The 25,878-nt window shown below is 40.1% G+C and overlaps 1 protein-coding gene across 5 annotated transcripts in view; it reads right to left on the bottom strand.

Moving 5' to 3' along the window:
* LTBP1 (latent transforming growth factor beta binding protein 1) overlaps positions 1–25,878 on the bottom strand; it is a 184,405-nt gene that overhangs the window by 77,792 nt on the left and 80,735 nt on the right. For all 5 annotated transcript variants that reach the window (XM_088524194.1, XM_088524191.1, XM_088524192.1 and 2 more), the window contains 3 exons: positions 24,502–24,779; positions 13,053–13,155; positions 7,977–8,048 (listed from right to left, as the gene is read on the bottom strand). In XM_088524194.1, coding sequence (XP_088380320.1) covers positions 7,977–8,048; positions 13,053–13,155; positions 24,502–24,779 — 453 coding nt within the window. The remainder of the gene's footprint in view (positions 1–7,976; positions 8,049–13,052; positions 13,156–24,501; positions 24,780–25,878) is intronic.

Genomic DNA, 25,878 nt, shown 5'->3' with positions numbered 1-25,878 from the left:
GTAGTAGGCGCCAGGTCAACCCGCTATTAGAAAATACAGTGTGCTCTGCCACTGAAGTTCCTGGGGAAAAAAAACATATGAAAAAACACTTAGAAAAGCCATTCTTAACTGAATGTCTGCCCACTCTTGGGAAGGGTCAACTATGAACGAATACAGTAATCTTAAATAGCGGAAACAAAGGAGGAATGTGGCAGTGATTAAGATTGTTTTCACTTATACACGAAAATACATGCTAAAATTGAACTCATTATAAACTACAACAACAGTTATCGTACACAGTTTACAACAATTTTACTAATAATGACTTTACCTTTGAAGAGCTTTACGTACTAATTATTGACTAAAAGATGGAAATGAGCAGATATCTGATATATCTAACTGGAAATTTGTTTGAATTCAAAATAATCAAATGCAATTTGCTTTAGTCACGTCTTTTTCTCCTTGATTTCCAAAATGTTCAAGAGGTTTTATTTGGATTTATCTTTAGGATATGTCAATCTTCAAGGTTTCACGTTACAAATATCCTCAAAAAAGTGTTTTGAAAGCAATTTGCTAGAATCTTGTTCTACAAATAGTTAACAAAATCAGATGAGGTTCCAACCTCAGTTTTTAGCCATGGCTACACACACACATTTGGAATTTCATGGTGCGAATACCCCCATAGTAAATTTAATTTTATTAGACTAGGTGCAGCCAACAGACACCAAAAAAACTATTTTCATATAAGAACTGTGATTTAGGGACAGGCTGAACAGTCCAGAAAAAAAAAGCAAGCATTAAATTTTCAAAAACAGCTTAATTTTTAAGTGTTATTTTTCTCTAAACAGTTCTTCCATTTTTAAAGATTCAAAAACCCAGGGGCTTTTCAACAGACCATATTATGAGAGTCAGGCTCTTTTACTCATGCAACCTACTTGCCAACTGGTTTGTTCAGCTCTCTTGGAGATCACTGAGGAGGGAGACAAAAAATAAATGGATCCAAACTTTAAAAGAAGTTACGTATGGGACCAAACTCTGCTCGGAAGTACTTCCAATAAAAGCGCAGAGCACTGATATACCTAGCAGTGGGTTTCCCCTCTCGCTGCACCCTCCAATGGCCCCCATGGCCTTCGCAGCAGATTAGAGCTATCCCTGGGGCTGCATCTGCTGTTACTGGGCACTGCTCTGGTTCTCTACTGGAAGTTAAATGCCAAGCTCCTCTCTCACCTTTCTTGGAGCAAGCACATGCTGCAAGTGAATCATTTCACCTTTATTATTGGATGACACCGTAAGGTGGCCTGAGTATACTTTCTCCAAGGATAACAAAATATTCCAAGTGTAAACATCCAACTCTAGGAAGAAAAATCCTGTGTCTACTTACAATGGGATCTGCACTTCCTTACTGCTTTAAAAAAAAAAAAAAAAAAAAAAAAAAGGCTTTGCTTGGTTAACGTTAAATGCACCGAGTGATTTACAGGGTGCATCATAACACTACAGTAGCCTCCTTTAATGCGCCCGTTTACTGAAATACTTTACTCGGACACTTCAGCAAGAAAACAGAAAAACACTAAACAGTGGGCTGGTCATCTCCATATCAAAAGCTCAGCACAACCTGAAGAGCCTGATGCCAGCTATGGTCAAGTGCAACAGGGCAAGAGGGCTACTCCATCAGCAGGGCTGCTCTGCTGCAGACCATCTTCCATAAGCATGTGGTTGGAATATCAGTCCTCCAGCATTACCCGGCAGCAGCCTCCACCTGGAAGAGTACTTAGGAGGAGAAAACCACTGTGTGTTGCCTTTACCAACCATTGCAACAGCCCTTCAGACCACCCGGGCCCACCTGGCCTAACACAGGGCTACGGGGAACACAGAAGTGGTGTGGAGCTGTCTCCACTCCCCTGAGCCTTGTAGCTTCTTTGGACACAAGCAGCCTGCCCGCTCTCTGCTCTTTGCAGCAGTGATTTAGGTCCGTATTTGGTCAAAAACATAATGGAATTTGAAACATTCCTTCCTATAAAACAAAATCCATTCCTTCATCTCCATGCTTAATGCCATTCAATTTATGCTCATTAAAATCATCATAACACTTAGCTGCACTTGAAAACCCAAGTCTAGAACTGAATGCGCATGTTTATTAACGTCTTCTGGTCAGGACAGCAACCTTGCGACAATACATTACTTAAGCCTGCCACATTCATTTTTGCTCAAGAAAACTCATACGAGCTCAAAAAGAAACACAGTCAGATGTCACCATATGAATTTTGAAAAATGCAGTTCCACTAATATAGACACAATGTCTTTAACACAATGTTTAAGATGTGTTTTTTGAAAGAAACCATTGTTTCTAGTCATATTCAAAATGCCATGAAATTTCTTTTCAGGACACTGATAACTTAAAAAAAGGTACTGTCAGCTATCAAAAATAGATTATTTTTATCTTAGTGTAGCACAACTAATTCAAAGACTTAAGTTTTTATTCACAATACTGAAGAACACTATGAAATTATTTAATTAAAATAATAATCCCCCTTTTGAAACAATAAAGGCCATTCCTGTACAGCTTTGCTATTTGGTATGTGATTTTTGACAATGGCGTGAAGAAAGCCTGCCTCAAAAGGTAATGCAGAATTTAGATTTTCAAATCCTTATTGTATGCATACGCAGAATGAAAAACTTTTCATTTCACAATTTTTAAGACAATTATTGATTGGGGAATGAGTTCCCTCTTCTGTTTTCTGACTTCCACTGTTCCTTTTGTCTACCACTGAAGACAAGAAAACTCTAACTCATAGTTCAAAGGAAAAAAAGAACATAGAAATCCCATGAAATTCCACAGAGAATTAAGACAAGAGTAAACAACTAGCTTACTGTGAACACTTTTTAATTTAAAAGAAATTTTTATTTATTATGGGATCCAGAAAAGTGAACTAAAATACTGAATAAGCAGAACTTGTGGAGAAGAAACTTGTTTTTATCAATGTAAGTATCAAAATATAAGTTTCAAAATCAGTGATTTTTTGGAACTGCTGGAAAATTATTTTTGAGATAAATGTTATAGTTGTCAGAGCGCAAGTCAGCCGGGTCAAATTTTTAGAAGAGAGTAAAATTTCCTTTCACCTCTTTGAAACAGTCTCTTGGGTTTTACTTTTTTGGCTTAGGACCAAAGTGGCCAAACAAATATTCAGCTGCTTTTAGCTAGGGCAGTCATGATACCCAGAAGGTTTATCCACACAAACAAGCAAATTGCCTCTCTCTAACAACCTCAAACATATAACATGACTTGCTACATTTAAGCAAGACAGGCCTTCTAGATAATCATATATTAACTGGAATTTGTCATAGTAGTCAGCTATTTAATTTCTTCATTAGAAATGACTTAGTGGTCAGGCATCAAATGTTACTTAGTAATATCTGCCCTGACAGATGTTTTCATATAGTAAGCTCTTTAATGTGCACAATATTTAAACAGCAAATTAAAACTGGAATATATAATTTATGGCTCATTTGTGAAATTTTGGTAGGCATATATTAGGCTTCATTGGGACTGACTGAACCATTTCCAAACAACAGGCTCCATTTGCAGGCTCTTATTTGCTCTTCCAACACCAGCTAAAACTGCACATGCTACAAAACTGAATATACTTCTCCAGCCTCCTGCAGCTATTATTGTTAACCCCTATTAATATCCTCAATTCTAAAAAACGTGCAGCATGCACATCTTACTGCCTGAAGTATTTGATTACTTCACTAATAATCTGATTAGTAAGAATAATAGGGGGTAAAAGAAACAAACAACAGGGCTTAGTTGCTAATGGAGATATGGCAGTGTATATTTTTAGAAGCTATAAGGAATGACCCACTAATTTCTGGGAGCTAACAGAGAAGGAACCATGGAAATTAGCCCAAATCAGTCCGTGATTTTGTGTGGAATATACTGGAACTGTGGCCTGTAGAGCCACACTTTTTAAACATATAAGTCGTGGCCAAAAACCAACCCAGCCCTGTTTCTGGAGATATATTTATGTCTCAGTGTGATTTTCATAAAAAAACTCCTTTTTGTTAACTTACCAGCTAAGTAACATTAATTAGCAATTCCTATGGAACTCAGCTCTTTTAAGTCACAATGTACAGAAATGACATTTAGGGAAGGCAAAATTATTTGTGTATTTTGGGGGACAAACGTAGGAGGGCAGAATGTACATTAAAATCCATTGAAAAGCATGCTGAAATGAATGGAAAAAAAGCTTCCAGTCCCCAGTGCATATTATTACAGAATTTGATCCATTAATACATAAGTAGTTTCTGCAAACTCATATACATTCAATTCTAAGCACATGGAGAATTTTAATGAACTTTCCCGCACAAGATTACTTCACTGGAAAACAACAAATACTCAGGTATTTCTCCAGCTTTTCAAGATAAGATTTTTTAAAGTGCTCTGTTGGCAGCCTGCGAGTTTCCTGAAAAACAAATCCAACCTTTCTACCAGCTGTTTTTTCATTCTATTTCATTTTTCCAAGAAAACCATTAGCAGAAGAAGGAAACAGTAAATATAACTCTAAACAGAGCACCAGAAATCAGCATTGCAGCCTGACAAGGCAGTTCCAGCTCCGATAAGCTATATTTTGGTTTTAAAGACAGCCTTAGGGCATCCATGTGTGTAGGTGTAATAAATCATCCCACTGAAAAGATAATTACTGAGGGAAAGAAGTCTCGCTTGACAGCAATTACACTAAACTCTTCAAATTAACATACTCACAGATGGTTCTTTGTTATTCCGTGTACACACAAGAAGGAAGAATGTTTCATTACATTAGTTCATTCACTTGAAAGGAAATCAGGAGCTGCTTATTAATCACGCTAATACCACACGAGCTTTGTTAACTAAGAAGGCTTTTGACTGCAAAAACAACGTAGAACAAAAGCTTAATTAGGTGTTTAGGCTAGCGCTTTCAAAGGCACTGAAAGCTGGATGCTTCCTAGGTGAGAGCAGCGCCCTTGCAGCTGCAGCCACGGATTCAGAAATACATCCCCAGTGCTGGCGGTTTGGGCAACGCTGGCCATTTCTGAGAATGACCCTTTGGGCAAAGAATAATCTCATTAAAATGTATATTTGCATATGCATATTCCACGCCACTCCTTTTCAATTTAATTGTAACGATTACTACCAAAACAGGAATACCTGCCCACCCATCCCTCCAGCAGCTTAACCAGTTTTCTCTTCACTGCTTTTGCTGTTGGTTTTCTCCAATTCTGTGATAGGGATGGGTGCTTCTTCATCAGCCCTGTGCTGCTTCCCTCTAGAAGTGCATTTGCTTCAGACACAAACAGGACATTTTTGCTTGACCCACTGAAAAGGACATGCTACTATTACAGGATCAACATATATCCTGCCAGCAGCTCCTTCACAGGAGAACCCGGCTTTCCTGACGACTGTGCAAAGAGAGCAGTATCCCGACCCTCTGAGGATACATCTACTAATAGTAGTCTTGTTGCTTACTTCAACAGTACTAAATTTAATCCAGTCTTCCTCTCATGGGTTTCCTTCTGCGATTGCGTCCTTATTCCTCATTTGTGGACTGTGTTGGTGACTAAATTACAAAGCATCCAGACCCGAAAAAAGCAATATGGGGCAAATGCTGCAGTCAACACACTCATTCTTCCTGCCGTCTCCAGATAGCTAGGAGAAAATTCCCCATCCTCAACTTGTCTACAGTTTCCTCCCTGGCGACCTAATCTGAACTCTCTGATAAAACTCTACGTTATGAGTTTTTCTGTATCAACTACAAGTTGCATTACATAGTACAAAAAAGGGTCGGGGAAAAACTATCAAAAACAACACAGAAAATAACAACGAGCGTACCAGGTATGATCTGTCTCTGTACACCACCACGGCAGGGCTTCACTCCCTCTGTTGCTTCTACCCAGAGACATGTGTTCTCTCTCTCTGTCAGCCTGTCATTGCTCAATGAAACAATTTCCTGGCCCACTTCTGGCAACCTTCACGAGAACCAGACCATTCTTTTTTTTAACTGTTTGGAGACCTTGATTAGATAATGTAGTTTTGCCAAAATAAGGCTCACTAACATCTAGATGAAAGAATCTTGAACCAAACGGAATATCCTACTTGCCTTCAAATGTGCGCTGGGTTGCTGCTGTCTAGGGAACCCATGTGTGCACAGCAAAGTTTGTGTGTGTCCATTAGACTTATCACAAGCTCTTCTCTTTCTTGGACCATGTTCAGGGGGGATGCATGATAGTGCTGAGACACATCTTCCAGACACTTTCAATGCTCTGAGTTAGAAATCCTTCCTCTTTTGCAAATTCTGCAAAACCTCATAACCAATACGCAGAATGATGTAAGTTCTTTGGAAGTGGTTGGGAGCATCTTGCTGAAATGTATGTACCACCTGCATGTTTAATTTGAGGGAGAGTGGGAAAAGGGCATCCATACACGCCTCACACTCACCTCTTTCACCTTCTCACTTTACAGACAACATCTCCTCATTCCTTTTTTTCTTGAGGGGAATCTATAGTTTCTCAAAGCAGATAAGGGAACAAGTTCTTGATGTGCAATTTTCAGCTCTTCTCCATTTAGTCTCCTTAGCACTTTGACCCCAAACAATTTTCTTTCATAATCCTCTAGTGTCCCTAGCTTGCAAACTATAAACAACCTATAAACCACAGGGCAGAAAACTGGGCAGCAGATTGGCAAATGTGCACGATAGAGAAACTTTCAGATAGCAGCTCTCGTGTTTTCCTTAGCAGCAGGACTTACATGTTTAGTGCTCTATGAACAGTACTTTTTTGTCGAGGAAATTAGTTCATTATGTGACTGGCTGCCATACATTTCTTTATCCATGCATTAACTGAGAGTTTCCAGTTAAAATTAAATTAACTTTATCTCCAAAAAGCCTGTGCATCTCTTCTGCTGCCAATTACTCTTTCGTTTTCTCCTTCTCTCTACCCCCACAACTTTTTTCCGGCAGCTCCTGCACTCTTGCAGCAACCACAGTGACTGGCAAACCTGACCACGGGTTAGTATCATCCTCGCTTTACCTCGTGGTCCCTTTCCTTGCACAAATCTCCCTGGAGAGCGCCACGGGAGGACCGCTCACACATCCTCAGAGTTCCTTTCTCTTGTTTCCTTGAGCTCTGCCAAACGAGTAGGAGCAGCAGTTAAGCTTCTTCCTACATCCTCAGCTTGCACCTCTGCTCAGCACTCCAAGACACGTGGTAAGCAGGAGCCTATGTCTATGTCTAAGGCAGAGATGACTTTGGCTGGGGAAATCCAAATGCCCCATGGCTTTCTGGACATGCTATATACAAGTCTGCAGTGGTCTTATAGTGCACCGGCATGATTGTACAGATCCAGAATCTCGTATGTTTTGACAACTTGCATGCTTAGAGTCAGAAGATACAGAGCATTTTTGCCCAAGAAATCTGCCACACGCAACTCCAACCTTTGTGTAACACAGCTTATGCTCCACACTTCCCTATCTGCACTATATATATTCTTGAAGTACATGGTTGCCCCCTCCTTACATGGCAGCCAAGTAAGCAAGGATTTCCATATTGACCTACATTAGTAAGTGACACAACAACCGTCTGTTGAATCTCACTTCTAAAGTCCAAATCAACCATTTTCTGATTAGTCTAAAGTGTAATGATTAGTACGAGCTACTCCCTCTTGTTAGTATTATTGGACTCAGAAGGTTGAGTGTTTTATAAAAGAACAGACAGAACAACATATTTCTACTGCACAACAGAAACAAATACTTATGAGGCCATTTTTTATACATCATCCAAAAAAAAAAAAAAAAAAGGCAAAAAGAATGAGATTTTTTTAAAAAGTGTTTTAGTCCTGGAGCAAAAGAACCTCAACATTTTTTCCCCAAACACAGATCAATGGACCAGACCACTCACCTAAGAACACTGCAGAAACTGTCACACAGAAATGGCACTCAGAACAAAGACAACCATGAACGCTGTCTTACCTTGACAAAATGTAGCATTGATCCTCTTGTAGCCTTGGGGGCATTCCATCATCGGGCTGTACCCATGGTAAGCTGAAGGAAAAATCACATCAGTTAAATACTGCTGTGTTTTAAATCCTTTTTTTTTGGTGAGCATTAGAGTCATCATGTAAGTATGAAAAAGTAGTAAAAGTTTTTATTGTGGAAGTATAATACAAAAAAATGCAAAATGAAGGATGTACAAGAAACCTTAATTCCATCTCTTTCTGCACATATATCATTGAAATCTTCAGTTGTTCAAATTTGTATTTTTGATTCAAAAAAATAAATTCTGAAATGAGGATGTTATCTTTCACCTAGTTCTCAAAGGCTTATCTTGCCAAAACAGCTACCAATATAACCTTGCAAAAAAATAAAGTTGAAGAATTGTGACAGAAAGTCAGTGGTTTTACAACTGAAAGCAGCCCTAGAACACAAAACAGGCCGCAATGTCAAGCAGAGTAGTTGGGTACTGTTTCTCCTGACACAATGAATTAAATATTATTTGAAATGCACAGGAAACAGGAGCAACTGAATTTTTAAAATGAGGCAAAAAGAAAAATGGCACATTTGTGATTACCTATTAAAGTTTCTGAAATATAGAAGACTGTGTAACTTATTGGCTGTTCGCAGTAAAATGTCAAGGGCATGATAACGCTACAAAACACAGACCGAGTTCAATTTTGCCAAAATAGAAAGCGTTCAGTTAACTAGAGTTTTATTTCTATTTATTGTTTCTTTCCTCCACTTAAGGTGGCCTTTGAGACCACAGAAAACTGTTTATTGATTCTTAAATTGTTATAACATCATAAATGAGAGCAGTAACTTCTTTGTTTGACTACATACTAAAAGCCAACCTTTTGGCAAAGGCCAGTACTTTATTAAACATATAAGCCTAAACTTCTGGCACTATGATCTCACAAGCGCGTTTAGTAAGAGCCAAGAGAGTTTTTCATAATTTGAATGCTACAACAGAGATACCTTATATTTTGTTTTCCTTTAAGAATGTTTTATATGTTCAGCAGGCCAAAAAAAAAAAAAAAAAAAAAAAGAAAATGCATTACTTTCCATCTTTACTGTATATAAACTGTCAAGTAAGATAGAACAAAGTGAGTGAGATTATGCTTGCAATTGGCTTTACTTCACATATGAACTGCACATTTATTCCCGCAGCTTAATTCAACCCCCACTGTGGGGGTGAAAAAAAAATAAATAATTTTTTTAAACTTTTCCTATACTCTAGAAATCTAAGGTATGATCTTGAGTGGATCCTGAACAGCTTTTAGAGTGAGACAGCTTTATTTTAAAGCACTGTGAATTATCATTCAAATAATCGCTTAATTATTTGGGACACTCTCTGAAGACTGCTCAAAGTGGGTAAGTGCAAAAACAGTACAAGTAATAAGAATGGCAGCAATGTTTTCCTGCTTTTGAGCACACGGGCCTTCCATCTTTACACTGATTACAAGCGTTTTAATATAAATTAAAAACTGAAAATGCTGCTCACCACTGTACCAGAAGCAGCCACGTGTTCATTCTGTAGCCAACCCCAATGAGATCACAGCGTTAACACCAAAATCCATTTTGATACTTGTATGTGAAGTCTAATGCGAGATTCTTCAAACGTGCTCTGTATTAGCCCATTCTTGCTCTCCCAAACACTCAAATGCTAACTTTGGCAGTCAGATTGCCAATTAAATGTCCACCCTAACGCACCTGCCCGTGCGCCTGCAGACCCGGTTCACACACGCTGAGACCTGGGCAGCGCGGAGCTCTCCCCATCCCACATGCAGACCCTGGGCAGCTGTGCCAGCCCCTTCCCGTGCAGCGAGGCGCTTGGCCCTTGCACAGAGCAGCCTCTGCTGTTCCCAAGAGCACCAGTGGAGCCCGGTCAGGCTTCACCATCTCCTTCCCTCCTCCTCCTCCTGCGGTGAAGGGGAAATAGTGGCTTCCTGGCAGCTGTTTTCCTCCCTGGACAAAAAGCAGCCATGTAAGCAGGTCCCGGCAGAGTGAGGAGGGCGCTCAGGGATGGCCAGTCATCCATGTCAGAGCTGGATGGAGTCCTGCATCGCTGAGTCTTTACTCACTCAGACAACCTGTTATCAATCATTAACTGTTAGGAAGTAGCCAGAACAATCAAAACATTCCTAATGTAACACAGAAATGTAGTTTGATTTAAAAATCTTCAGACATGGAGACCTGTTCTTAAATTTCTTCTTGCATTTTCCAGTAATACTGACTAGCCTGCAAGCTTACAGACATAGGATTCCTGTCTTGGGCCCAGGCCTCTAACTTAGCAACAGGGCAGCAGGCCCTGACTGAAGTGGCTGTGAAGCAAACAAAGTTCTACTCAAGTCCATATGAACAAGACACACATTTAGGTTCATCCTTAAGTATTTGACTTAAGGGAAAAGAAAAGAAAGGACATTCTGAAGTGCTTGCTACTGAGACTGAAGTGCATGCTTAAATACCTTGTTGAACTGGGTTTTGCAGGTGACACCATGTTAAATAGAACCTGCTTAAATCTTTTTGTAAAAACAGGTCAATCTTTAATGAAGTTTATGAAGCATAAAACCATAAAAGCAAAAGGAAATCTGCTTGCTTCCAAAATGACTACAATCAAAAGGGAAATACCCATGTAATGAAAAAAGTGTCAAAATGACACGGGAATAACATGGCCAGAACTCTACCTGCTGAGACACAACCACGGACACCACTAAACTGATAACCTCTTACTGAATCCTCCTTACTTGAATCCTTCAAATTATTTTTTTGATTCTGTATATTGATCTGTGTGATCTTTAATCCTGTATAGCTATACATACTATTTCCGCCACTGAAATGTTCTCGTATTGTGAAAAATAAAAATACACGATGAAATATACGATGCCTCCTTAAGCAGGCACTCCACAGTTTTATTAATTCCCATCACAAATTTATATTTATCTTTGAAAACAGTTTACTGTACAAGAGCAAAATACTGATACTTTAAGACCCTTACTACAAAGGGCACTTAGGTCCAGGTTCAAAACAGAGCTGAAAATGCAAGTTGTGTGCCTAGGTTCAAACCTGACATACATAAAAATCCCACTAAATTACTCTGAAATCATTTGAACTCCCGCAACACTAACTTACCACCTCAAACTACTTCAAAACTGAAAATTCACCATTTGCACACACGTAGAATTGTCATGCCATGGAATGACGGGGTAGTTTCATGATGCTTAACTCATTCCTAAATGAAATCTAGGCTGAGAAATTACGCATAGTTCCACGAAAGCTTCCTGAGAGGTTCCATCAGTGAATGCTTTTAAAGCATATACCAGACAAATCATATTCTATATAACGCAATGTAAGATGACACTTTTTAATCTAGAGAGAGTGCACTCACCTCCCCATCCCTTCTTAAAATGACAATGCAAATGACAAAGGTGCCATTTAGAATGATAAGTAATGCATCTCACTCTATCTAGGAGGCTGAAATCCTCACTTTCCAGGAATTCCTTAGCCACACGGCTGGATAATTCCAAGTGGCAGCATTCTCTGTCTCTCCTCTTGAAATTACAAAGTTACATGCAAAAAACAATTCCAGATTAATTGTGCCAGAAAGCATGAGTGAGCATGACTCATACCTTTAGTAATTAAGGACACTCACTGGGAAAGAGACAGGATTACCATTCCTGTTCCAAGAACTGTTGCTACATTTTACAGGCTAGGGCATCTCCTCATAGGTATAAAATGTAGACATGAAACTCTTCTGGCAGAAGAAGGATTTCTGAATTGCCCCATCTTGAGCGACTGTGCTAGCTGGCAAGCTTTATATTAAAAGGAAGGTACTCCTATCATCAGCATTTCAGAAAGATGATTCTGCTTAGTTCTTTGAAAAAGAACAGTAGACTTTCCTTCAGGAGAGGTTTCTGGGGTGTGTATGCCAAGTGTGTTCAGGCAGTTCTCTGTACCCCTGTTACAGAGAACTTTTCCCCAGGGGAAATCCCTGGGGATAGCATTTAAGACCTGGTTTGCTCCAGTGTTTCCCTAACGGCTTCCTCATAACAGCCTGCGAAGCACATCAGTATCAGGTAGCTCTCTCATCACCAAATTGTCTATTGCGGATCCCAGGCTAAAGTTACTGGCTAAACCAACAGATTTAGTCAGTAATTTCCTCTTAGAATTTTTTTCCATGCACTACCCTAGATTTCTGGACAAAAATATGCTTTCAAAATCAAACAATTAATGTTTCAAGTGTTGCTCTCTGTAGGGCTAACGAGGACCTAGGAGGCAACTCCTTGCACTCCTTTTGGCTCACTAAACGTGGGCCTATTCCCTCTGCAAAACAGAGATCACGTTGTTCGCCTTTATCTTCTATTTAGTTATAAAATCATCACAAGTACTACTATTCCTGTGCAACAGTAATATCATTCACAAGAGTTTAAGAGACTAGCTTCAGGTTTCCTACGAGACATTTGAAAGCTCTTTCTCATTACAATATGATGTCAAAACGTAACAAAACTGTGAGGAAAGTCTTTGTCATAGCTAACTGTACAGGAAAATACCTCAAAAACAGAATAAAAAATGAAACTGAAAACTTTAGAGCCTAGAAAAGTTTGGCTTCAAGCTTGAAAGTTCATATGCAGTCTCAAGAGGTCCCTGCATTCTCTCCAAGCAGTAACTGGCGCGTCTATAATTTAACATTTCAGTGCAAAATTAAAAAAAACAAACAAACAAACAAAAAAAAAACAGCTGGAAGAGACAACATGATTCCATGTCATTACCCTTCCTGCACCGAGCAAACGCAACAGTGCGTCACTGACTTAGGAGGAGGAGGAGGAGGAAGGAAGAAGAATCCCAACCACATCAGCTTTGCTGGCTGCGCTGAGTGCCTGCATGTTGTAACTCTGCTGGCACGCAAGAGAATTCCAGCTTCTGTGACCTGTCCCTAATCACACCACGCTGTTCTTTCAGCTACGTTCCTTTGCATAAAAAATAAAAGAAAAACGCTACTGGGGTGGGGGGGAAGCTATAAACCGATGCAGAGAACAATAATGAAATAGCACTTACACGGCTTCTTGGGACATTTCTGGCATTTGTTAAAACCCCAGGAAGTACCCACAGTTCCACAGCAGTCTTCTTGCTTTGAAAGGCCAGGAAGTGCTTTGCCACACTGGAATAGTTAAGTAAAGAACAGTTAGGTTAGTGATACTGTACGATGTTTACCTCTTGTATAATGTTTTCCTCCAGTCATCTTGGGTCAGCCTTTTCCTGAGACACTGAAGATTCACTAGAGCTCTCTGCACAACTTAAATAGTGCCCTTGCACTGGAATGGCTCTCTGCACCAGAATGAGCAGTTTAGGTTTCGAAATACATTACTGTCTCCCCCCGCTTCAACTTGAAAAGAAGGAGAAAGAAACAGAAGAGAATAGCATGTCAGAGGAATGAGTGAGTGTATTTCCAAGCTAGTAATTCTCCACTGGCACAAACTCCTTACATTTCTCCTAATAAAAATCTGTTTCTTCACTTCTGCAAAAGCTGTACAAATTATCTCAAAGATCTTTCTCATTATTCCTTAAAGAAGTGGACAAAAAGTATTACCATAATTTCTATAACGTAATTTTCTATTATTAAAAAGCTTCAGCTTCTAGCCAGGCTATGTTTAACGTTTATGACCATCTACTGAATATTGCCAAATGAAAGACTCCCCTGTCTAGATACTGAAGGGGAAAGTTACACAGACAATAATACAGACAAGATAACTGAAATGAAAATTAGTGATGCCTGTGTTATTCCAAATAGATGTCCTTTTTCATAGTATGACATATGCAAATAATAATATTAATCTTGCAGTCCTTTGGAAAATAAATATTCTTAACATTTAATCCTGAAAAATAATATTCTGGTTACATACTCTATTAGTAAAAACACCAATGCTTAGAAGCACACAAGATATGATTTGCATTTTTAGCTTTTCACAATTTCTTTCTATTTTGTATGGCAAACAAAGTTTAAATATATTTCTCTGTGAGATGTAGACATTCAAATATATGTCTAAATATGACAATCAGGTATAAAGGAGAAGCGCACGAAATACAAGGGAAACTCATAACAGATCCAGTTAGCAACACACCTTCAAAGCAAATACTGATACAAACAGGCACCCCAGCAAAAATTTTAAATGTGCTGAAGTGTCTTGCTTTGGAATGGACAGCCCCTTGCTGACCTAACTTCCCTTCCTGTCAGCATATGAAAACTTCTGACCCAAATACTTACTGCTGCTCATCTTTCAGCTCATCCTGTGTCCTAGGCTGTAGGGATTGCTTTCACTTAGGCTGCTAACCCTGTGAGCCACGGTGGGGATGGATGCTGAACACTGACAGCTTCTTCTGACCAGGGTGCTTCTAATCATGCTGACACTCATGGGTCAGTCAAGCTCTCCAACAGCAAACCTATTCCATGTAGTTTGACATTATGACTATTAATGCTAAAGTAGGATGCACTAAAAAGTCACAGCTCTGACTCATCAAACGCTCGTGTTCTGCACCGAGAAGGCAAGGTATCACCTCAGCCATCTCCTCTGCTGATTTTCACAGATCATCCCCAGGTGCCTTCTGAAACATCTCCGCTGTCAACCAACCCAACCGACAGCAAACTGAAGGCAGCAGCAGGTCTCCATTTGAACATTGAAGCGCACACTGCAACCTGCAGCAGCTCAGAGCTTGCTGTGTGCAAAGCTCAGGTATCTGCCAAGTGAGGGGTGTGTTGACTGGCTGCAGGACAACAAGCTCATCCCTTGTGACTGCTGCCCCCCCTCACAAAATGGAGCTCGTGGCACCAGGAAGGCTTAGGTTAGGGTATGTCTCTGTATATCATCTCCATACGGCACAGCAACTCTTGTGCTAGAAGCCATGCTTCTGGGTGACATAGCAAAGTCTTAACAGCAGGAAGAGCACAGTGGCCAAGCAGGTTATAAGACACCGTTCAGTTATCATGTAACTGTAGGAGTCTATTTTCACACTATCAGCTGCAGAGGGGTCATGTTCCGAGGCAGTGAGTGGGGTGAGAAACAGTCCTGGCCTGGATGGCATTTAGTTGCTTTAAACAGCGAAGTGTCTAAATTATTAAATCCCACCTTTCAGACACAGGCTCTGACTCACACTGTGCGAGCAAACACCTTTCCTTTTGTCCTGCACTCCCCTGGCTTGGAGCACAGGTGGGATTATTTTGTGATCGATCATTCCTGACCACTCGGCTACCCTCTGCTCTGTTTTCCAAAGCAGGTCTCAGCCTCGAGAGGCGAGTTTGAGCTGCCGTTTCTGCTGGGTGCTCACAGACGTGCTGTCGATATGGACATGGCACTCGGTAGCACAGCCATCCCGGCACCTGACGAAGGCAGCTTGGGTGCAGGAGCAGGGAATCCTGCACAACTCCATGCTCCTGCAGCAGCTCAGATGCTTCCAGGACAGGCTCTGTTTCATCTGCCTCTAACAAGATGATATACAGCGAACTGCGCTACAACTTCCTGCAGGAAGGCCCGTATCTTCCAACTGAAGAGAATGCATAATTACTCCTCTAAGTGGGTACCCTAAAAAGCTGCAGAAGTCTTGTCACTTTTTTACATGTTATGGGGTTTCTCAACTCCCTGAGCATGTTCCAAGCACTCTTTACGTTGCAACTACAGGTGTTTAGCTCCTTTCCTGGCACTGGTATCAAAGAGCCAGCTGCCATCTACTAAAGTCATAGAGGGCAATGGCTGCTGAAGTCAGGCGAACTCAGCTCCCCTCTTCCCTCCCCCACAGGCCTTCCCTTGCACCTCGGTTTTACAACGCCTCTGTCCCCGAGGACACGCGGGAGGAATGGGGGCCGGTGCTGCACCTCCCCTCGTGATCTCAGGCGCGGAGCATCTGGGCCGCGAGGCACGCTACGTCCCCCGCAAGGTCACAGGCCTCAAGGACGCGGCCTGCGCGTGCACAGGCAGGGCTCCAGCAGCATGAGAGCCAATACGCCATCGTTAGCCGCCCCACGCCGCCCTTTTATTTTCCTTGTTCCTTCAGAACAGAAAAGGTGTAATATACAAGTGGTAAATGAAAACCAGAATGAAACAAAATTAAAGAAAAATAGGAAGATGAGGGAGCAAAGCCCACTTTTAGTTTAGGTGTGGTGCTACAGCGTTTGCACTGTACTGAAAATCATGATCTCTGTGGTCATAACTTCTTCAAATTTCCATATAAAAACCATGAGCAAAAATAAGGATGCCAAAGTCTGAGTCATCTGGCAACTGTGGTTTGTAGCCTTGTCAGTAAATACTGGCAGCAACTAAAGCTGTTGGTCCCATTGCCTCTATGGCAAATTAAAACTTGGAGAATCAGTGATAATTTGGTTTATGTCCAGATCATTGTAAGAATTGGCCAGCAAGGAAAAACAATTACCACATGGGGCTCCTCCTGGTGCTTTAGATCTTGTGATTCTGGAGCTGTGCATCAGAGAAAAATGACTGCTTTGTCAAGTGCTAAGCCAAGCAGAACAGCAAATTCTTCTGTGGCTAATAAACCCCGATTTCTCAGGTACATCTAATGGTGCTTCAAATACTTTCGGCACTTGTGGCAGTGTACAATCTGCTTCTTCGCCAGCCACACTTTCCTAAGGTGCTCCTCATTCACACACCGTAAGCACCCATGAATTGAAGCTCTGTTTCTACCAGTCTAAAAAACTTGGAGGTTATTTCTGTCCTCTTTGTAAGTCTTACCCTTTAGAGGGCTTACACTTCCTACTGCTGAAGAACTCTTTAGTTCTGTAGTCAGTCTATTCCAGGCTGAGAGTCACAAGTGAGCGGACAAGTCACCGAGGTGAATCCATAACTATTTTTAGTTTGTCTCACCATTTAAAACACCTCCGACACGTAAGTGTGAGCCTAAAATAAGTGGTGAGGCACGCATATGCACGCAGACTGTTACGGAAGCCAATAGACGCTGCCTTGCTTGAAGATGAGGCTGTTCTCCTTAGGCTCCCACTTTTCTATCCATCATCCACACACATTTTAAACTAATCCATCCATGTATTCCTGAGGGCTTCTGGAAAACTTCTCATAGACAGAAAACGGATTTCCATGAATGATGCATCAGTCACAAGCTTATGACTTGGAGATAATTCTGATGGCTTCAGAAGGCAAAGAGGTCAAGAAGGATTGGTATAAAAGCTGAACTGTGCTGAAAGTGGCTCAGTGGTAGCAGCAATATGAGGCACACATGGTACTGCTATAAAACAAAGTCCTTCCTGGGTAAAGCACTCACAGACACTGAAAGTATTGTTTTGAGTCCACATATTTTCCCCATGCGTGCCTGGGCTTCTATGCCAGTATTTTATATAACTGAAGGAGTGCTGAATATTCCCAGTGGCAGACTGAATTTCTGGCTGACCCTGTGCTGGTGCACAAAGGCCACCCCAAGCAACATCACCTCTTTCCTCCTCTGTCCAGACTCCAGCCTCTGTCCCATCTCTGTACTCTGCATGACTCTGCACAGGGCTAAGACGTTTTCAAATGCCAGGGAGAAGGCACGATTGCGTCCTCGAAATCCTTCTGCTGAGGCATTAGGAGAAGGAGTATATCCAGCTCCCTGTTAAAGCGCAGCAGAGCGCCCAGCCTGGCAAGCAGCCTCAGGGCAGCTCCGAAGAGCCTGGCCCAGCCACCAGGGCACTTCCTGGGACTCCCGCTCCGTGACCCATCTACAGATCCCTGCTACAGGCTACTACTTCAAGCCATGATATTGGCATAAATAAAGGAGTGTCACATGAGTAACTATGATTGAAATGGATGGCTGCTTTGCCTGAGCTAGTAGCTAATGACTCTGGGATTCAGCTCAAAAGGCCGCATTTCACATACCACAATAGCAAAAGTGAATGGCTACACTGTTTAACTCGCTGTAAACTATTCAGCAGGCACAGACCTTGGATTGTGTTTTTTTTTCCCCCCTTCCTTTCTCTTTCTGTAGGCGCTACAAGCAGAGCGAGAAAGCAAGAAACATATTTAATAAAGCGCATTACCAAGGCAATTAGCAAGCCCAGGTAATCACCCTGCTGAGCAGGGGAATGACAGGTTGCTACAAATGGAGAGCCATGGCCAGTGCAGCACTGGCTCCCTAACAGGCATTGTCTCATATGCAGAGGAGAGGAGCTTAAATACTTCCAGACTTTCTAAAAGAACTGGTAAAGAATTTGTTTTGGCTTAAGCAAAGCATTCTTCGTAGGCAAGTAAGAATTATCCAGCTTTCCTTTCTCTGAGTAATTAAAACAATGTTTGGTGTTTTTGGTATCTGATACATCTTTAATCTTCTGATATTTCAGGGTATTGATTTTGCAAAGAATATATTGTGAATAGAGCATTAATCCTGTAAATGAATCCACACTGATTTCTGACAGTCTATTTGTTTAAAAACTTCGGAAGCCAAACCATGAGCTTCAAGGAATTCCAGACAACTATTTCATTTTATGAGATGGTATTTTAAGACCACTCTAAAAAAAAGGTTTTAGAAGTACTCTGACGAGAAAAAGCACTATTATAAAGCACAAAACTTTACCTATAACATTTTCTTCCTAAAGAATATGAATAGGGAAGTTCATTTCATATAACTGTCATTTTTGAAAGTTGAAAATCCCTGAGATTTACCTCTATAGGAAAGGTTCGTGACATCTGAAGTACACCAGCGATATTTATGTTGTTTAATGAATCACTTCAATTGGCACATTACTACTGTCACCACCTCCAGACTACAGACACTATGACCATATTGCACACAGTCGTATAAGAAGATTAGGCTATGCATTAACAGCTATCAACACACTTTGCTGCTCTGCTCTTTAAGGGAAAAAAATGCCTGATGCTTTTGTTCAATACTTGGAAAAAATCATCAGCAACTTAAACAGTTCCTAAAAATGCACCTATAAACATATTTTCTCAAAGTTAACTATGTGGTTAATGTGTCCGTCCAAATTTCACCTAAAGATATCAGACCAGCTTGAATTCAGCCGTCCTTCTGCTAGGAGCTGTATCAGTTGCACGTCCTTCCTACATCACCTTTCAAAACCCTTTGCAATGGGAGCACCCAGTACAGCTCAGCATCACGCAGCACCCAACAGACAAGCCGAGGTAAAGTCTAAACCCTGCACACTGCGTCGTGGGGCTGCTCAGTTTAAAGGAAGCCCAGAGAGGTCAGACGAGCCTGTTTTTAGCTGAAACGATTTCAGCGCTGGCTTTAGAGAGCTCCACCAGCTCCCCGGCACTGACATGCGTCACAGCGGAGGGACAGTGAGGAGGAATGAACAAGTCATGACAGACACGGCCTCTGAGCCAGCTTCCCTCACAGACATGTTGGCTCATGTCACCTTCAGCGAGGCAGGCGACTTTAATATCCATCCCTCTTCAAAACAGCAAGACTTTTTATTTTGTTTTTAAGTTACAGATGCTGAGATCACTACAAGTTTCCTTCTTAATAACTCAAAAATCTCTGCTGAAGAGAACAGTCTTACTCGTGAATCCAGTCAGGATTGCTTTAGGCAAATTTGGAAGTGCCAACTTCTCTGATTTCTTGCTGCTTTGGAAAAAAACAATTCCTCTGCCTTTACAGTTATGCAAAAAGGACACTAACCAATTTTGAGAAAAATAAGGGTTTCTTTTAGACAAAACAGTTAAAGTTAGTGACTACAGGAAAACAGAAAATATAGAGACTTCAAAGTGAACTTAAGGGAGGAAAAAGCATGGAGCTTAATTCTCTTTCTATGAATTTTGATACATTTGGCTTCTCCATTCCTATACCAATTTAAACGCAAGGTCATCACACACAAAATTAACAGGATTGATTGCCACCACAAACTTTACTAGGTGCACCACTGATACTGTAGAAGTATTTTGGGAAATAACAAGATGTTCTGTGTCATAATAAAGGCATTTTTATTAGAATTAAAATGAAAAGCAGCTGCAAAGGAGGGATTTAAAGATGGGAAACAATCTTCTTTTTTTGCTTGCTTTTTAAATAGGGCTTAGTGAATCAGCGCTCTAAGATGACAGACTCATTGGATTTCAGAAACGCAAGAATACAAGGCTGGAAAGGACCTGGCAGATCACCATGTCCAACCTCCAGCTTTTGATGGCACTGTAATGTGCACTGTTGTCAGCAAACCTACTGCTCTCCATCTGGTATGAACAGGATTTTTGTCCTACTGTTTCCATTGTAACTGTTCACTAATTTCAAATCTTCATTTTCTCATGAAGATTTTATGCACATTGAAGTACAAGTTTAGGTAAAGGTTTGATAACTATCTTTGTGACAACAATCAATTTCTGCACTGCAGATTAATGCTAAGTTTATGATATACCATGCAAAAATCTTTCCGAAGCTAGGAAAGCATTTGATGACCCATGCTAATTTTATGCAAAATTGCATATAAATTGTCACGTAACATGGAAAGCTATTATGGAACAAACACTGTAACATCTCCTGGAAATGAAATACTTGTTCAGCTTTCCACTTGGAGAGGCAGCAGGCAAAAGCCAATTGACTTGGGTAGAAAAAACAATCAGCCATAACATAACTATTTGCTTTATATGCCTACTTTCTAAAAAAATACAATATAAATACTGCATTTCCACAGTTGCTCTTTCCACCGCTGTCCTCAGTACTGAGAACACTACATAAAACAGTCCCAATCAAGCAATATGCATAGGCACATATATGAAAACATACATCATCTCTGTTAATCTGTCTTCATTAAACTAGGACACTTCAGTAAGATAACTGCTATATTAATTCTTTTTTTCCCTTTTTGCTATCCTATTCTAACAGTCTCCATCTTTGGTTATAGTTACTTTTAACATTACACATAATGAAGCAGGAAGGACATTCTACGTGGCTAAGTAGGAGTGAACCAAGGCTTGAGAATAGGACCAGATTCTTCCTTTATCTGGACCACGGTGCCACCCAAGCATTGGTTTGGGATGGCTCCAGCTCCTGACTCTCACAATAAGTGCTCTGTTGGAACCAGACTGCAAAAACTGTGCTCTGGATGTCTTGGTATTTGAACAGAGCATCCATCCCACAATGCGAGCAGGACTAATGTTTTTGAACGAGATACATTAAAGGAATTTAGCTAAGGAGGGGTGAGGAAGAATGTGCTGGAGAGATGAAAAATGTTCCAGGAAACAGTGTGGGAAAAAAACAAAAGCATAGAAAATAGAACACCTGTAATTTGAAGATCAGCTGAAATACAGGAGGAAGATGCAGAGGAAAAAAAAAAAAAAAAAAAAAACCAAGAAATCCAGAAAAGATAGAGGTTCCGTACACACACCCCCAGTATAGGTTCTGATACTCTTGGTGAAGGCAACAAACACCGAGTAAGAATGGGAATCAGCAAAGTCGTCGTTAACTTGGTAGATTACCCTAAAAGAGGCCACACATGTATGTTTCCATCAGTCTGCTCTATAGACAGTAAAGTGACCTCTGATCCCAGAATATTTAATAAAACATTGCTGAAGCCAACTATACAATCCACCCTGCAAAAAAATGTATAAACATGGATGATTAAATAAGAATACCACAATTATCCATCATAACCTCCAGAAAGGAGTTGTAACTCACTACCACTAATAGCGCACGCTCAGTTTAGCGGCTTCTGTAAACAAATGAAGAGATTCTTCACATTTAGCACAGCAAATAAACAGAAAACTAAGCTCTTTTAAAATAGAGACCTATCTGAGGATTAAAAAAGTGCTTTGCCCAGCTCAAGGTATATTTAAAATATACAAATATATAATATTGTCTGACTGCAGGAAAAGCACATTAAATTTCTGTTTCAAATCTGAAATGCCATTCTACAATATTATACAAGGCCCCCTGAAAAAATGTTTATACTCTCCTCCTAGGCTGACACTGAAAGGGCAAATTAAGTGGAAAAAATGAAAACACCCATTCTAAACCAGGAGGCACTGCCCTTCCTTGAGACCACTGCAAAGACACAGTGTTTCATGGGAATATTGAAAAAAAAAATACCATAAAAATTGGAGACTGAGCACCTGCAGGATTTCCAGTGAGGCATGAGGTCAGTGTAGACAGATTTCCTCTACCCTCCCCCCTTAATTAGAGCATGTGAGTGTGTGCTGGTGTGTGGGTCTTGGTTTCGAAATCCATTGTAATGAGAAGTGCCTGCAGAGAACACTGCAAATTTTGGCTACATAATTCAAAATTTCTGGCTCAAGCGCTGCACAGAAAGAACAGACAGGAAATTTGTAACAATTAAGAGATGAAAGATGCAGCACCCATCACCTTCTTGGAAGTGGCAAGTGCCTTGTCATTCCTAAGGTGCTGAGGAAGGAGTGTGGCCTTATCCTGTGTATGAGGGTACACAGAAATACAAATACTAATAAAGCACCAACTGTAATAATAATTTCAGAATTTCATGATTCTATGTGGTAATGCCATGTTTGCTAGATCCCTCATTCCCAGGAGATACAAAGAAATGATTGTTTGACATGTGTTCTGATTCACTTTATCGTGCAAAATCCATAGATTTCCAGTTGAACATATGCTTAAACACTTGCCAGAATGAGGCCCCCAAAGAACAAATTAAAAATTTTCCTATTCCTAGAAGAGGCAAGCTCAAAGACCTCATCACTGTAAACCAATTCCACTGACCCAAAGCTAAGCATTGAACAATTAGTGAATACTAAATTTAATGTTTTATATGCAGACTTGAGTCTGATGTTTTAAAAACATTTTCATGCTTGATGATGTTTAAATTTACTTCTCCTATAGCACTTCTCAGAATTATTCTTTTTCTAAACTATAATAAAAAAAACTCACGTGACACTCGTGTCAGCAAATTTGGGTTATCTCTAAATCCATATCAATGATTTTTAAAAGCAGAGTTAATTACATCACTAGAGATACTACTATAGTCCACTTGAACCAGTTGCCAGAATGAGAATAGAAAGAAGTATCTTATAGGAAAAAAAGCAGAGTTCTTTGGAGCTGGCAGACTGGAAAGACTCAGGCACTGTGTTTTGCATCTGAGCATCCAGAATGCAGCTGCTGTGATGCCCATGGGCCTTGCCATATGTGTTACCCTCAGCCTGCTTCCAACTCCATCTGCTCTCGTGGTCTCCCATCACGATCCTTCTCCTACGCTCCTTGGCCCTCTGCATTTCACTGAAGTCTTGTCCCCCTTTTTTGGTGCTTAGGAGCCTTTATAACTTGAGGAAACGTTCTTGCTCTCAGCTCAAATGCCCAGCTAGAACAAACACTTGCAAAGGACAGACGGTTCCAGGTCTGCAACTCAGGGATGAAAGAATCTATCTTTCTGAAGCAAAAGCAGACTGTGCTCAGGGCACATGACATCTCCAGAGAATTTAGCTGCCAACTCCTAACAAATATCAGTGGAATAGACTGGAAATACACCCAACATTTTAGATTCTTGAGAACTAGCCAAATTTGGGTACATGTTGCTGGAAAGAGCAAAAGCTGAGTGACTTTCCGGCTAAGTATCAAGTTTTTGCTCATAGCACCCAGATGATACAAATCTTCAATGAAAGAGTTGTAAAAATTTTTTGAGCCTGAGTAAAACAACATATTCATTCCCTAACATCATTTCTCAAAACAGATGAATGATTTTTTTCTGAAATCTCACCAAAAATTTCAGCCTGAGGCACATATCCATCATTAAATATTTCAGTTTGAAAAATTTAGGTTTGGCAAGGTGACAAGCAAGAGATAACCTTAGATCTTAAAACTGAAGAGCTAAAAAAGCTTAAGTACAGACATTGCTCTCCACCTCAAAGACCAAAATGAAACATTTTTGCAATCTCCCCTCATATACTTCTCTCTGCATAGTTACAAATATATGCAAGTATGTAAAAATAACAACACTGCACCACCTCCTAAAGTGATTTCAAGAGCTGAAAGAACATATACAATTTTGAACAGGCATATGTAAAAGACACTTGGAGTAAAGACTTTATTTTAAACTGAAGTAAACTTTTTAAAGCTTCAGTGAATCCTCTGCTGGTTTTCATGATTTCCCACTCCATTCAATGGTCATATTTCAACACAATAGAAAAGTTGTCCTACAGTACTGTAAAACATTCAAAATTGCATGAGAATTCCAGGGAAAACTGTAGCCCTTTCGAAGTACTGGCTGTTGAGATGCCCATCTAAAAAGACTCACTAAAGCAGGAGATAGTATAAACTATGGAAAGCATAACCTTAGTAGTTCAATCACAAGAGATGGAGCTAGGCTTAAACCATGTTTTTGTTTTGCTTTGAAAATCTAGCTTGTAAACAAAGAATTTATTGCTAGAATACCTGAAATCAGTAAGTCAAGGATCTAAGTCCACAGAAAATGAAAACATTAGTTGAATGGAGAAGGAAGTACAGAAGAATTATTGTTATTTTGTAAAACAACATTTTGCAGTCCATTCTCAAATTATTTTTCTATTGGAAAAGATATCAAATGCATCTCATCTTTTCTTACCTGTGTCCCAATAGTCTCCTGGAAGCAGCGCCCAAGCTGAGTTTTAACTGAAACAGGAAACACATGAGGAATGGGTTGTTGATTTGTGTAAGTAGTATGTCCTTTCTGGGTCTTCTGATATGGAAGACCTTGGTAAGAGACCTGTGGATGTCCTGGCTGAGGTGCTTTCATTTTTTGTCCTGTTGATGTGCTGTCGATTCTTGAAACTTGATGGATCTGAACTGAGGCTTCAGGGGGATGTTTCACATGGATATTCACTATGTTAGGAGGGAACTTCACTAAAACAATTGAAGGAAAAACATGTAAGAAAAACCGGTAATAAAATATGCCACAAAGATTACAGGCATCTCCAAGACTTTTTTTTTTTTTTTTTTTTTTTTTTTTTTTTTTAAAAACATTAGAATTTTTGTAGAGTACCTTAAAGTGTGACAAAAATATAAATGAAGCCCAAATTTGGGGGCGGGAGGGATGAAATAATGCATGGTCTGTTTTAGAAGCAAGAAAATGAAAACTCTTTATACAGGAAAGACAGACATTACAGGAAAGGATTGTAAAGATTGCTACAAAAATATGGATGTTCAAATTGGCTGGTGTGACATTAATATTTGTGGTCACACTGCATAAAAAGAATCCCATTCAAAGTTCCAGAATTCAAACTCTACTAGGTTATTTTTGGATATATAGTAAGCTTTATTTTGTTTTTCAGATTCATCATCTTTCTTTGGAACACAGGAAAAGCTTCAGATTTCATCCCTTCACCTTTAAATACCTGCCAAGTCCTGAGTTTGCCCCTGCAACAGTTGCCAACATCTCAACCATCTAAAACCACCACTCCCTTCACTGAACTTTGAATTCAGGACTTGGCAGATAAAGAGAGAGGAAATGTTTTTCAGATACTTCTGGTTTTAAGTACAGTTCGAGTTTTAAGTTTGGACATATAGATTCAGAGGTTCTGCTCATTTAGTGTACATCAGAACTGTTTATGACCCTTAAGCCCTTTTCATCAAAACACAAAAAGCCCTTAAAACATGTAATTCAACGGAATTTTTCTTTTGGAGAGGAGGAATAAAAAGTTTTATATTTTGTAAGCTGCATAACAAAGTTAAAATTTATTGTGTCTGGCTGAGGTTCCCCTTTCAGCAAGTATTCTGTAGAATACTTGAGGCATTAGTTTTCCTATACCGCACAGTGGCTTGTTGAGCCTTCTGAATTGTACTCTTGCCTCTAGAAGCTATGACTGGAGCTTTTTTAAAATCAGTTTTTATTTGCACATTTAAGCCTCGAATCTCCATTTCCCAGGAAGCATAGTTCATTTATTTCTAGATGTTTGCTAATTATCTTGCAATGTAGGAGTTGCTTTCTTTTTTTCATCTTATT

This window comes from Tinamus guttatus, unplaced genomic scaffold (assembly GCF_059628265.1).
Source record: "Tinamus guttatus ecotype Peru unplaced genomic scaffold, ASM5962826v1 Tinamus_guttatus_pri_ptg000208l, whole genome shotgun sequence".
NCBI lineage: Eukaryota > Metazoa > Chordata > Aves > Tinamiformes > Tinamidae > Tinamus > Tinamus guttatus.
The sequence above is the reverse complement of the archived record's forward strand: the minus strand, read 5'-3'. Positions and strand labels throughout refer to the sequence as shown.